Source organism: Corvus brachyrhynchos, unplaced genomic scaffold (assembly GCF_000691975.1).
Source record: "Corvus brachyrhynchos isolate BGI_N302 unplaced genomic scaffold, ASM69197v1 scaffold91, whole genome shotgun sequence".
Lineage (NCBI taxonomy): Eukaryota > Metazoa > Chordata > Aves > Passeriformes > Corvidae > Corvus > Corvus brachyrhynchos.
In genome coordinates, this window is record NW_008236442.1 from 1,896,158 (window position 1) to 1,911,065 (window position 14,908).

Consider the following 14,908-nt stretch of genomic DNA (forward strand, 5'->3'; position numbering starts at 1 on the left):
AATTAAATGTGTATACACTAACTGGTAAGGAAAATATATCTCATATTATACAGAGCTAGATTAACTCACAAGCAAATATTCTTGAGAAAAATTATCTTTACATACTGCTGCTATCCATATGTTGCAACACAGTGATAATGCCACTATTTAAAAAGTACTTAAAACTTTTTCCTAACATAAATATTGTAAAACTATTAATTATTTTTTATGTGTTAGAAAAGAGTCTGCTGCTCCTCATCTTATCAGTGTGGGCCTTCAAATGAATATTTCATGGGCCTTGCAACTATTTCTCATTACCAAAGCAGAATTACACCTCTAGGAAGAGAACGGCAACAAAAGGTACTTGGATAATAAATACATCTGCAGGTCTGGAAAGCGTTTGAGAATTCAAGAACATTTGTGTACATAAACTGATGATTTATTGCCTGGGAAGAAAACTAATGTGCACTGTCAGTGATTCTGTTTATCCTTAATAAAAATTAGTACCTAAAAATAACTTCGAAATTGTAGCTCAAATATCCACACATGTAAAAACACATTCATTTGTAACATAAAGGTCTTTATGCTTCATTTCAGCAATGTTTCCCAGTATACTGACACACTTTTGTGCTCACTATTCTAAAGAGCCTTCTGTAACCTGGTTTGCATATCCCTTTTATCAATTCATTCTGAAGTTCAGAAATACTTATGGGGCAACCCAGAGCTACAGGACTTTAAAAACCATCCTGGGAAATCACCTAAGTCTGCACATTTGACAGGAGTTTCATCACACCCCAGCCCATTTAGTCTCTCTAGTCCTCCATTACCTGCAGGTGATGGTAGTTATGCACAGAACAGCTTATTCAGCTCCTGGAGAAACTAAACTGCCCTTTGGAAGTTCAATTATCCATGAAAATCTTTAATGCAGATAATAAGCTTCAATGTGCAGTCTACAATCACTTACTAAAGTTTGTCCTATCAAACTGTGAAGTTTTGTTGTTCAATATTACTGGTTTTGCTTAGAAAGGAAGACTTTTCCTTTGTACCAGGAGATCGCTTGGAATAAAGAAACTTACTTTCAAATTTCCCACTGAAATGTGAGAGAGCTCAGGCCAGCCAGGTGTGTGGGTGTCATTGGCTTTTTCTGAGCCTCCTCACAGATCACTCGACACTTACAACCATTGATTTTTATCCATTTCTTTCCATTTTGCTCCATGCTCCTTTGTAAGACCAACCACAACAGTTGGAGCTACTGTTCTGTAATTGAGGACAGAGAAACAGATCAAACTCTGGGAAGGTGAGAGAACAGACAGCAGAAATGAAAGTAGTAAATCTCTAACATTCAGATCTCCAGTCAATTAATCCCAGGACGTGTACTTATTTTGGGGAAGTGAATCAACCATTGAATGATGACCTCCTGACATTTTAAAAACCAATTTTGTGAAGAAAAGGTGAAAAATAAAAAGAAGAATGCCATATAGTATCTAGCCTGACTTAACTCTAGGCTAGCCACTACACTGTCACCTTTTCATCTACCATCAAAAAGACCTTGCACCTTCCAGAGTTTTGCTTCTGAAGACTGCAGCCTGGCAACGAAAGGGATTGCACAGTACTGAAATAAGATTAACTGTTATTTCAGTCATGTCTGCACCAGGTATACTGCTTTGGCAAGTAAAGGTACAGACACCAGACCCACCATAGCTGCCTCTGCATGTCGCACAGGGCTGAAACAAGTGGAGAACCAAGTAAATGGAAAAAAAAACCCAAAAGCAAACAACATGCTGAGATAAGCTTTTATGGAAGTATAATATTTCTGATTCCTCCTGAAGCACTTCGAAAAGAAAACTGCTGCCAGGTTGTTGAGTATAAGCAACAAGGACAAATGGCCAGTACTGCATGTTTATGTTAAACAGATACCCTCTGCCATCATTTCAAAACGAGGATGATTATCATGTCTGTTCAGCCTTCTGTGAACAGTGGTTTGGACATTCTGCTGCATTAGTACCTTAAAGTAAGTTGCTATCGCATATCTTTCTCAATAAACACTGTTGCACAGATATTTCCAGGTAAGGCTGTTTGGAAAAACCTATTTAATGGATATACTCTTAGATGAACTTCCAACTAATCACAATTTCCACTAGGTGAATCTTCACATACAACAATCCTGTTTGGGGAAGTCTTGCTCTTAGAAACACTCTCTGAAACCTAAAGCCAGAATGTCAACACACTACATCCCTGACTCTCAGCCTCCCCCAAATCTTCGGTGAGCACTGGTGGACTTAAATGTGGCAGAGGGTGGTGCCCCAGCAAGACTACTCACACAGTTGATAAACCTGCCCTCTTGCTCTCAAGTGTTTGGGCTGGCAAAATTGAGCCACTCTAGAAATAAGATGTGGCCCAAGTCTTTGCATCAGTCAAAGCACTTCTGGTAGAGGCATGGCCAAGGGGTAATTGTGGAATTGTTGCCATCTCACAGTATAGTCCAAGCTCAATGGAGCCATTATCTACCCCAAAACACAGCATTATTTCTGATCATCTTCATTAGGCACATCAAAACACAGAAAAAATGTGGTACTTAAAATCAAAAAAGTTAAAGGGATAGCTAGAGATTGAACCAGCATATTACTAATCTGGATGATGTACTGATGGATTTTTGTCTAGTTTTGACAATGGAAACTACATGCTAGGAATGAAAAAAGTAATTAATCTGAACATCTATGAGAATAACTTTGCTCAAGTTTTGAAAATCTTAATTTTTCTTAAACAAAAGACAGAAATATTTTAAAGTAAAGGCTCAGTGAAGTTTACAATGAAATGAAAGCCTCAGGAAGAAAGTCAAGGAAATAACCCAGTGGTGGTTCATATGAAGTAAAAGCTAGTCCAGTGGCTGAACTATACTAACTCTTCCAAAGATTTGTCCATTGTAGCATGGCTTCATAACCACTTATACACCATCCAAATATATAAATAGGTGCCCTGCCTCTCTTCCTTACTCTGCCTTGGTCCTAGATTATGCTACTGCTCAAGTTGTAAACTCAGAGGGGAATGCCTTGGGTCTGTAAATAAACCCGTGGGTTTGGTGTGATAGGAACAGCAGAGAACTCACGACTCAAGACAACCGAACTTGAAGGCCACCTGGAATCTTGTCACAGCTGTTGTTTACTACAGAACATTGCAGGAAAAAATCAGCTCAGTGGGGAGCTGGGAGCTGAGGGTATGAGGACTCAGAGGAAGTGTGCTGGAGGGGCAGATGGCACCGAGGAGCAGGGAAAGACTTCAGTTTGCAAAAATATGTATGTGGTTCACCAACTTATTTCAACAATACTTCACCTTTGTGTCCATTTCAAGGTCTCATGTCTTTATGATAGTTCTCACATTTAGGGATCAAATTCTCTGATCTCTCAGCAAACCATCCTGTGTCACCCATACAGGCAATGCTCCTATGGCCCCTCTGTGAGCTGGCATCATCCCACTCATCCTCAAGAGTTCATCAGAAAATAAATCAAACTCTTAACCAACTCTCCTAAAAAAAAAAATCTAAATGATACTCAAGCAGTGTGTCATTGACAAAATAACAAGGTTGAGTCAAATTTTCTGCATCTTTCCTCCCTTCTGCTTGACCTCTGTCTTCCACAAAAGCTGTCACTGTGCCTTCACTCAGTTCCAGAGCCAAGCACACAATGGGCACAGGGTTGTGTGGGAAACAGGAACCCTCTGGGTTTTCTCACCACTGGTACCAAACCAGTCAGCGCTGAACCACGTGCTATTCTCACCAGAATTTCTGGGCAAGAACTGGTTAACAGCACCTTTTTCCATTTTGCATTTACTAATTATCACTTCATTTAGCCCTTATATTAGTGTGATAAAAAGCAGCTGTCAGGCCAAGCATGCTCAATCCAAGTGACCTTGTGTTCTTGTTTCTGTTTACCACATAAGCAGCAGGGAATTCCATTTTCAAAATACAAGGCTTCATAATCCATTAGCACTAGAGATTGGTCCAGGGCTCTGGATTTACTGGTCACGTGTACCAAGGAATAAAAATATGACCATACAGCCAGATTAATCTCCAGACCTGTAAAGCATCCCAACCCACTATACAGCAGTCTCACTCCAAGCCACATATGAATATTAGCATCATTCTTAAAAGCTACCATTAATACCATCCCCACAGTAAATGAAGCAAAAATTAAATGCTACCTGCCCGACAATTTAGAAAGTGTGGAGGCACACAATAACCAACACCACTTCTTGGATTTTCCACTTGTTTCACAAGTGAAACATAAGTTCTGATGTTCTTATTAATACACCAACAACCCACATCTCCCCCATCTATTTCTAAAAGGCAGGAATCCCTTTCACTGCTCTTAATTTTAAATCAAAAGCAAGTCCAAGCAGCTTAGCTCACCATCAAGTTTAATAAATCAGATAAAAGAATCAATGGAAAGCATTTCAAAACGTAACCTTGGTAACGTGTAAAATGTTTCCCCAGAACTTACACTCATTTGCTCTATATGCTGCTTTAGGAAATGAAATATCACACATAGGCAGAAGGACATTAGTATCACAACACTGTGTCTCCCAAGCCTAACACTGCACGTGCTCTCCTGGAAGGCACTTTTTGCAGTATGCTTTAAAAACCTGCAGCCTGCCAAGTTAGGTGATAGAAAAATAATCATATTTCATGCTGACAAAATGGAAATGTTCAATAGGAAACAATAATCTATATTTATTCTTTATGGCCATGCACAGTACTTTAAACATAATTTGTTTCGTGCTTTTCACTGATAAAATGAGCATAAACTCAATGGTGTTATAACAGCATCTGCCATTTGAAGAATCAACATTTGTCAGTGTTACCACTCAATTTTAACTGGTCTTATGCAGCCCTCCTGCATGCAACACTTAGACTGAAAATGACTATTACTGTGTGTACCACTATGTGATATTTGTTGGCAAATACTGATTTTGAGTTGCAACATAATTATTCAATATTTATATAAGTCTACCAGGATAAACAATCTCTGATTCACAACGAGACAGAAAACTTCAAATTATTTTACTGCTTATCTCAGTATCCTATAACTAAGATGTTTACTAGTTCTTATTCCAGTCTGATCTAAAGGGCATACCATTATTCCCACAGCTCAGCCAAGTTAAGCAAATAAGCCTTTTGCTTAGAAGAGTGTCCCCTGCCACGTGTAGAATGTCAAAGAGAGGCGCAACAAAGTAGGATCACTCTCTACTCTTTGTATGTACCCCCAAAATGCCAAGGACAGTCTCATTTTGAGTAGTGATTCTGACCTTCTAAAGATTACCATGCTCCAGACTTCTTAGTTTTTCTTCTGGTTCTTGGGGGTTTTTTTGTTTTGTTTGTTTGGTTTTATTGGGATTTTTTGTTTGTTTTTTGGTTTGGGTTTTTTTGGGGGTTTGTTGTTCTTGCTGTTGTTTTGGGGTTTTGTTTTGTTTGTTTTGGTTTGTTTTTTTGAGTGAAAATGAGCATTTCTTTCTCAGCTTTGCTAACTCTTGTTGTTTATCTCCTATGTGAATCAAGGATGACCTTCCAACACTGGCAGATACCTGCAACAATGGCACCCAGCCATAAAATGCTGTTCAATCTACAAGTTAAACAAGCATCAGATATAAAGTTCTGCTCAGGAAATAAAAATAGAAGCTTCTTTTTTATTCACAGGTTTTAAACCAATAAGCAACATTCACCATCGTGGTGTTAACATAGACTATTTCTAAAGGCAAGCAATCACTTCATGGCAGTTTTTTTTTAGGGTTTTTCTCCACATTAGGCATCACAAGGCTTGCATCACACCATCAACTGCTCCAAAAAGGTAACCAAAAAAGCCTAATTCAGAGATGAATCATTTTCCTTTTCAACCCTATCTGCTGTCACACATGGAAGTCTGCCCAAGCTGAAGAGAGTCTCCCCCACAGCCGTGCACACCACCACAGGAAGGCTGCCCCAAAAATAAAGATGAAATTCTACCACATGTAGTCCAGCAGGTCAATGTTTTGTTACTTACAAGGCACAGCGTGGCGATAAAGATTATCTCGGATGGTCTGCTGCAAATCGTGATCCGGTGACCCCTTCTGAAACCTCTGGTTGAGGTAATGCCGCAGATCTTTGTTCAGTCTGCTTCCTGCAAAGAAAAAAACAACCATTTATTTATTTCTAAATGCACACAATTAACATTTCTAATTGAGGCAAATGTTAGATTTCCATTCAGAGTCCCCTAAATTATAGCATGCTGACTTTATGAGCAGAAGCCCATCTTCCTCTACAAATGGCTAATTACCAAAAATAACTTGCTGTAAACAAGAGGTCTCTCTTGTCTCATAATGCATCTTTCTTCCTGTGGTGTTAAACAGATCATCATTCCCTTTTATCACTTATTTGTCTGAGCAAATGGAGACAGATGATGGGAAAAAGAAGAAAAATAAAGGTATTGCTTTTGCAAGTCACTGGAGGGTGAGCTGGGCAGAGAGACAGAAGGCAAAAGCTACTCCCACTGGAGGTACTAATAAAGCTGAACATGGCAAAAAAAATCAAACAAGTGCTATACTTCACACTGGTATCTATCCCAACACACAGCAGGAGTTACCAAAGTATTGACTTAACGAATTAAGAGCACCCAAAGTCCTTAAAAACAACAAAATAATATCCAATGCTTTTCACTTAAATCTATGTTATTTCCCTGTTCAGGTTTGAACACCGTCAGAAGCGTGAAAGAAGATAAATGAGTTGAAAACAAAGCAAAAACAAATGAACACACACAAAAAAAAAAAAAAGGAAAAAAATGTAACTCTTAATGAACGTTGTCAGTTGCTGAATACCAAATCCTTTTTTTGTAGTAGAATATATGAACTGAAGAAACTTAATGAAGTCTTTTCCCAAAAATCTTTCCAAGTTTGGAGTAACACTGACATTAATTTGACCACAGAGCCAAAACAGGGATTGAAACTCTTGTGTTCTAAAATGAAAAGAAAAAAAACACTGGAAAAGCTTTTGAGAAAAACACAACCAGGATGATCAAGGCCTGCAGCAGCTGCTACACAAGGACCAAGAGGGGGATGCTGCAGCCTGCTGTGGACATCAACCTCCAACATGACCTGAGGTCACCTGAGGACTGGGCACTGCTTGCCTCTCCCAACACAAGGACAGAGACCCCAAGGAAAGCTAAATAGGAGCTGGTTAAGAATCCTGCAACAGGGGCAAGAGTCCGCAGGCTGTGCAGCTCTCCCTGGAGAGCACTGTGGGGGCAAGAAGCTTATTCAGGAGATTCAATGGGAGATGGAAAAGCATTTGTAAGACAGACCCATTGGGGGCTGCAGAATGCCAGGATGGTTTGGATTGGAAGGGACCTTAGAGATCATCTTGTTCCCACCCCCCTCCCATGGGCAGGGACACCTTCCAGTGGACCAGGTTGCTCAATGCCCCATCCAGCCTGGCCTTGAAAAGAAGAACGAAAAGGAAATCCCTTGAACTTAACATTAATTGCTGGTGGCTGGGAGACCTGGGAAAAAAATGGGGGAATATCAAATATCTTGCTGTTTTCCTTCCCTTTGGCAGGCATCTTATTAATGCCCCAGCTGAAGCCAAAATGCTGGACTATGTGGACCTCAGGCTGAACCACTGCAGCTGTTTCCACAGTCTTTTATTATTTGCATTATGATTTTTTGGATTGCGAATATGTAATGCAGAGATCATCTCAATACATCTGGACACAGAATGCAGCCTCACAGTTTCAGATTCCTGGCTGGAGCCTCTAGGAATCACTGCAGAGCAAATCAAGAATAATAATACTGCAATGGAGTCTGGGAGGCAGCAGCAGCACCAGGCAAATGGTGAAATAAGAAAGAGTGCAGATTGTTATATGACCATGGGCAGGATCAACCTACTGCAGCCCTGCAGCATTTAATCAGAAACGTTGGTTTAAAAACAAAACTAAACACAAAAAAACCTGCAGTTTGAAGTACTATGTCAAATTTTTAAAATAACTATGTGATTTGTATTTAGATCCCCCTGACAGCTTTTCCTTTTAATTAAATCTCTTTTTGAAGAAAGGAAGGCTCAGGCAGCAGGCCCAGCTATTAACAGAAGGAAATTTCTTAAAGACCAAGATGCTCATAACAGAAATAAAATAACAAAACTGAAATTAAGGGAGATGTAATTGGCTCAAAACACTTTCCTGAGTGACCCCAGCAACACCCCTCACTCCCAGAGCAAATTATCAACCCATTTTCTAACAAGTGGTCTCCAGTTATTACACCATGGAACTGGTTTTCCACACAGGAGGCACTTGGAGGGTTTGGTAGACTTGAAAAAAAAAAAAACCTACAGTTTTTCAGTATCAGAGCTGACTTTCCAAACTCCAGATGTTTGATTTCATACCACATTGTTTTACTCCAGAGGGAGACCGGGCAAAAAAAAGAGCATCTGCTGAAATAATAAAGTAGTTCTTTATCTTTTAACTAAACAGTCCATATTTTTCTTTGCACAAGAGAGAGTAAGGCAAGGTGGTTTTTCATAGCAAAAAAGGACAAATATGACAAACTGTTTGGGCATAATGCAAGGGCTTATTCCAGGGAAGAAATTAATGCACAAAACTGAATGTATCACATAAGTAAACTTTCTTCCAAAATACTGTGTGATCCCTGATTCAATGATTTATGTCACAATAGAGTCTTGAGGTGAATAAACTCTGCTGAGCTAGGGCTTGTTTGACCACAGAAAAGATGCAATTTAATGATGATATCTGCTTTTAGTTTCCCTCTGTGCCCATTCCATCTAGCATCTCAGTCTATTAAGGCCCCACTGGAAAGTTTGGTTATTTGGTTTATGCAGGAGCTGGGATTTCCCAGCTGAGTCACTGAAGCACTAGTTAAAAAGACACTTGCAAAAACAGGGGCTATAGCAACACTTACACTCACATAAGTGTCCCCTCTGGGAGCTCAGAGTGATGCTTATTTCTATTACATTTATTTTAGAAAAGAAGGAAGAAGAAGAAAAAAAAGAGGTAAAAATAAATGCAACCCTCAAGAAGCTTGCTAAACTACATTCCTGTTGCTAAATTCCAGGAAAGTCTTGACAGAAATAAAGCCTTCTTGTAGTCCTGATGATCTCAGCTCAGCAGTCACTGAGGCCACAAGCTGTGGGTATGAGCAGGTTCAGGAACTCCCTCCACTGCATGGCAGAAGAAAATGAGCTAACACAGAAACTAACTCTATGTAGGAAGCTGCCAAAGGGATCCAGCCTGGAATACATTGGATTTTTTTACCATTTGAAATGTTTCTCTCCGCTCTGATCTCTTCCAAAAATCTCCCCAGAGTTGAGAGGGCATGCACTGGCATTATTTAGTAGGTCCTAGTGGTGCACGTGAGTTTATAAACTCTGCTATACTCTTAGTCCAAAATGTACACACCCATAATCTTTGAGAACCTGAAAAATATGCCAGTGACATTTCAGCAACCTCCTCTGTGCAAATCTTGCAGCAAAATTCACTCTGATCCTCAGGGGCATCACTGGCTCATGCAAACTCCCTCTGAGACCAAGCCTCACCTTTGACGGCTTCTGTCCATGCACCAGCCAGCACCAGACTAAAAGATGGACAGGTGCCCAGAACCACCTGATTTTATGCAAAAGTCCTCCCCTTTGTAAAATTTAAATCCATGTCATTGTACTCAAGAAAATACTTCCTTTAGAGAGGAGCTGTGTTAACTAGAAGTATATACTGGCCTTCAAAATACTCCCCTGTTCTCATGGAGACTGGATTTTACATTTATTCTTTTGAAATCCTGTCTTTTCTTCTCTGCTAAAAGCATGTAAAAAGATCCAACAGTGATAACAGTGGAGGGACAAGAGATGCAACCCAGGAACAGCAACTTGCAAAGCAGAGGATACGGGTCTGAAGACCCCGTGCTCCATTCTTCCTTTGTGCTGGTCAGGATACGTTGGAAATTGTTTATTTGCACACAGAAAAATCACCTTGTTATTTCTGTAATGAAAATTAGACTGATATATGTAGCTTTAGCTCATCAGACACACACAAAAAATGAAAGCTCACCGAAATTTATAGTTCACAACAAGTAAGGCCTGTTCAAAGATTTTTTGGTGCTGTTGCAACAGTTTCCTTTCCCTTTTTTCTCCACTGAACAAAATCAATGCCCTTTTTTAATGTGAAGATACAGTCAGAGAACCAACTTTTCACTGCATCTCTCCCCTACTCCAAATCTGAGATGCTTCCATCTTATTTTCTGAATCCTTTGAATGAAACACAGAGCAAAATGGCAGGTTTAATCTATTCGTCTTAATTATTATACTGTGTTTTAGAGTATGTCTATCACCCTCCCCAACAATTACATCATAACAACATTTTAGCAGTAAATAGAAACCCAAGGGGGAAACATTTCTCATAGCAAAAAATATATTTATTGACATATGGTTTTCTGAGAAACAATAAACTGTCAGGTTTTTGTAGCTCAATGTGTAACTCAGATGAGTCTGTGATTAATGAAAAATATTGACTGATTTCTAAACACATTGTTTTCAAACCCACAATTCTGCCACACATTTGTCCTCCAACAGTTACCTGATATAAAGTCACTAGGGAAGCTATGCTTTGAACTATGCTCTGACACTTGGTGCTAAATTTCCCAGTTTCTGCAGGAAGAAAGCTGCATGTGGGATCATCTAACACCGACTTTGCTGCATGAGAACATCACCTCTTCGAGAGCACTCCCACCAGCAAGCAGCAGCACAGACCTGGGGGCTGAGAGCTTCTAGCCTTGCTGCCATGCTGGCTTCCAACAGGGAAAGCAGACTGCATAAATGACCAAGCAGAATCTGAATTTTTTCCCAAGAAAAAGCTGAGTGTGAACATCGCAGGGCTGCCAGCACCTTCCTGCCAGCTGGTGGATAGTCTATGCCAGGACTGTGCAATATGTGTATTCTCGAGATGTATTTTAAACTTGTGCTTTATGAGTTTGGAAACTATCATTTTATAGTTTATGTTTATATTAATTACTGCAGCTGTTTGATCCCATTTCTGTTTGAGATGGTCACAGATAATCCTGATAAACAGCCACACTGACAGAGCCTATAGATGCTCGTACAAAGATGGGTCAGGGTCAGGCCCGGGACACACTGGTCCCTGACCTATATTACACTCCTGTAAGCAGATTAAACCAGTATATATTTTTTTGCTTTACCCTTCTTTAGGAAGGAACAAATTGCTACATTCATGGTGACTGATAGCATCAGAACTGGAAAAATCTATTTTCAATTCCTGAATTGCAGCAGAATCCCCCTTCAGCTGTCAGCATCTCTGCTTAAAGGTGTCTTTAGCAGAGGGATTTTCTGTGGGCAAAGACTGTTTCAAAACAACAGGGCCATGAAGCAATGAAAGGTTAAAGGCCCCACTAAAAGGATAAAAGTGCAATAGAGTCATCTGGATTAAGACTCTCTCTCACCACCCTGATGTCTACATTGAGAGGGAAGAATTGAATTTTTTAAAGACACAAAGATTGCACGTGTTGGATTTGCTATAAAGCCCTGATTATAATGTACTGTCTTTCATCTGAAGATCTCTATCTGAAGTTATTTAACTAGTAAGTTATCATGGTTGGCAGGGTTTTATTTCTGTGCTACAAAACAGAACTGCAGATAAGGGGGGAAAAAACCCTACAAAAACCAAGCCAAACAAAAAAATCCAAACCCTGCTCGTTTAGAGGCATAAGCAGAAAACCTGCAGTTCATGTTTTCTAGAGCAGCAAGTGGACTTGCAACGTCAGCTGATTGGCCTTACAGGTTGGGGGACTTCACTTGTGCTCCTCTCTCCAGGGTTCCTGCTCTGCCCAGCAGAAGGTACTCAACACAAACTCATCTAAAATTACAGCCAAAATAGCTCCCCTTAACTATAAAGTGTGTTAATTAAGCTGGTTATAAATCTAAGACTCCCTTAAACTCAACAGCCTATTTTTAAAAGAAATGTTAAAATGATAAGAATGCAACTCAAGACAACTTCTCTATTTATTGTTAAATCCTGACTAAAACATGGGGTGTAGACAGGGCTCCTGGGAAACAGAAGACAGTTCTTAAAACTTTTCCAACAGCAATGCCAGGGCATCACCACTGTCTTTTACTAATACTTGCCATAGATTTTCCTCAAGTCCTGTTGCAACGGTGGCCCTGATATTCACACATATATTCTGTTAATGCTTGGAGAGATTCATACTGTGTTTCTGGGAAAATTAATAGAATAATTTTCATGGTAAGGTCCAGGAGGCAGCAGTCCATCCTAGAAGGCTGAGTAGATTTTTATCATTTAACAAGACTGCACTGGTAGCTACATCATCATCAAATATTTCTAATCCCAGCAGTTGTTATGGAAATGATAATAGTTTGTGCTATATAGTTTCATCCTGTCCCATCCTTGTCTTCCAGCTGCTGTCCAAAAGTGATTATAAATAATGGGGCTATAAAAGCCATTCAATAATTAGAAGATTCATTGGCCATATGCCAGCAGTGACAAAAGAGAGTGATTTATGTAAGATGAGTCTGTCACATCTGCCAGATCAGAGTTTCATTACGCCTGTGGCTTTAAGGTCACAGTTTACACTGTTTCAACAGCCATTTGTCAAGAGGGTGCTGGGGAGAAGAGGTGAAATACATCATGGTTTTGTTTGCTTTCTTGTTTTAACTACTAAGTAAATAAGTAAATAAAGTCCAGTACCTACATTTGTTATTTCATGTCTCTTGTGAGGTCAAAGACACAAGAAAACATTCATCATGGTCAGCTGGAGTTGAAATAAGATCATGAAGAAAAAACATCCCATTCAAAAGCCTTAAGAATTCATGTGGCTACTTAAATTCAATACAATCTAAGCATGTTCTGTCTTCCAGCCACCCATGAAATGAAGGTACCTTGTAAACACATAACATGTTGGTAAATTAATTGCTACTACATTTTCCTAACACAAGTAAACTTAAAAACCTTTTATGGCTCCGTGTTCTAAAATGATATTTAAACATTGCCATGGGAGTTCAGATTAACAATTAACACGGCTCAGCAAACACCTAATTTGATCCCAATTCCATTTTCTCCTCTTCTTTTCCTCTAAAAAACAAATAAAGAACACCAATGTACTTTTATTGCTAGGTACCAATACTAGTACCAGATGTTTAAACGTTCCCCATAAATGCTTCAATAACCTCATCTGTTATTGGCAGTGATTGCTTCCATTCCAATATGGACAGTCTCTGGTGACAAAAACTACTGGTCTGAGGGTGCAGACTGGATCTTTGTTGGAAATGCTACACCCAGTACCAACCAACATATTACTTTAATTTGTACCAGTCTCCTAAGACCAGACTGCAGTCAGATGAACTGCTCAGATCAGAGCCCAGATGCTGCCATTATTCTACACAAATCCATACCTTAACAAAAGAAAAATGACTGCTCACCCTTTGCCTACCTCCTGAAGTAAAACATAAAATACTTCCCAATTTTTATGCTAAAGCATAAACTCGTAAAGAACCTTCTCCAAACAACAAAGCCTTATCCATTGCGAAAGACTTCCAGTGGACAGAAATTATGATAACCTGGAGGGTTATGCCATAAAGAATTGCACAAAGTTACAGGATGAACTACCTGCACAGCAGTAAAACCCCACTTTGATGGAGCATGGTTAAGCCTTGAGCAGCAGCAGCCTGGCTGCTGAATCAGCAGTGACCACTTCAGTGCAGCTAGTAATTCCTGTCTGGAGAATGAATAACACTTGTTACTTCATTACTAACAGAACTTCGTAAAATATTATTTTAGGTGTAAGCTGTGAGTCTGAGGGAGATGTATTCACACTCAAAACTTTCAGGTCATGTTCAGAATCAAGAGCAGGCAAGAGTCTTCTTGGCACGCTACCTTTGGCATCGCTCTCAATCTGCACGGGTAAGTGAACCAGCACTGAGGTGGTAATTCAGCATTTGCTGCTACAGAAATGCACTTAACAGATCATAAATCCCTGGTGAAACTCTTCTAAGAGCACGTCATCTCATCTCCTGTACTCGCAGGGTGCTTCACCTTATCTTCTGTGCATTAATAGTGATTCATATTTCTACACTAAATTTAAACAAATAGCCTTTCAGCTGAGAAGTGCCAGAAAAACCCACAGGGCTCACGCACTGAGGCTGAAAAGAAAAAAATATCATTATTTATACACCAGGCCTGAAAATTTTGAACATTTGTGACAAATACGCTTCTGTTGCTCTCAACTGAATTCAGATCAGCAACAATAGCAAATGCAGAAGCAAGCCCAACCTTTCTCCCTTTTTGGCCCCTTCAAGCTTCTGGTGCCCTCAAAGCTTCAGCCTTGAATTTCTTGAGGCTCCTGGAGAAGAAAAGTTCCTTCACCCTCTGACACGTTTGCAGCCCAGGACAATCCTGACCTGGGAGACAGGGAGGCCACACAGTCACAGCTGCATCCCAGGAAGGTGAGCCTGCTCTACCATGGAGAAACAAATCAGATCTTTCTAGCTCAAGAAGGATCTATTTTATTATTTTCTTTGTCAAAATACCGAGGTTTAAGTTCTGCTCCTCGTCTTAAATCATGTGATATCATTTGTGTCCATATAGAGCCTATAACATCATGATAGTAAATAAATGATGACATTTCTCCAGAGAAAGTGGCAACCGTACCTGCCCCAGATAAGTCTAAGGAAGGGAAAATCTGATACCTGTGAGGCAAAAATACGATAGAACATGCTGCTCAAGCAACAAGAGCATATGATGAATAGAGGAGGGAAAAGCAAGGTCAGCAGTATTAATGACTGTCGGCCTTAGATACCTCTAAAACACATTTGAACTGGCCAGGCACAAAGCTTCAGAAACATGATTTGCCTCATCCAGATGGATCCTGGCAGATGCGG

General features: G+C 39.8%; 1 protein-coding gene across 28 annotated transcripts in view; it reads right to left on the reverse strand.

Moving 5' to 3' along the window:
* The window catches only part of MAGI1 (membrane associated guanylate kinase, WW and PDZ domain containing 1), a 289,089-nt gene that overhangs the window by 162,095 nt on the left and 112,086 nt on the right, over window positions 1-14,908 (reverse strand). For all 28 annotated transcript variants that reach the window (XM_017747184.1, XM_017747175.1, XM_017747172.1 and 25 more), the window contains exon 2: window positions 6,012-6,128. In XM_017747184.1, coding sequence (XP_017602673.1) covers window positions 6,012-6,128 — 117 coding nt within the window. The remainder of the gene's footprint in view (window positions 1-6,011; window positions 6,129-14,908) is intronic.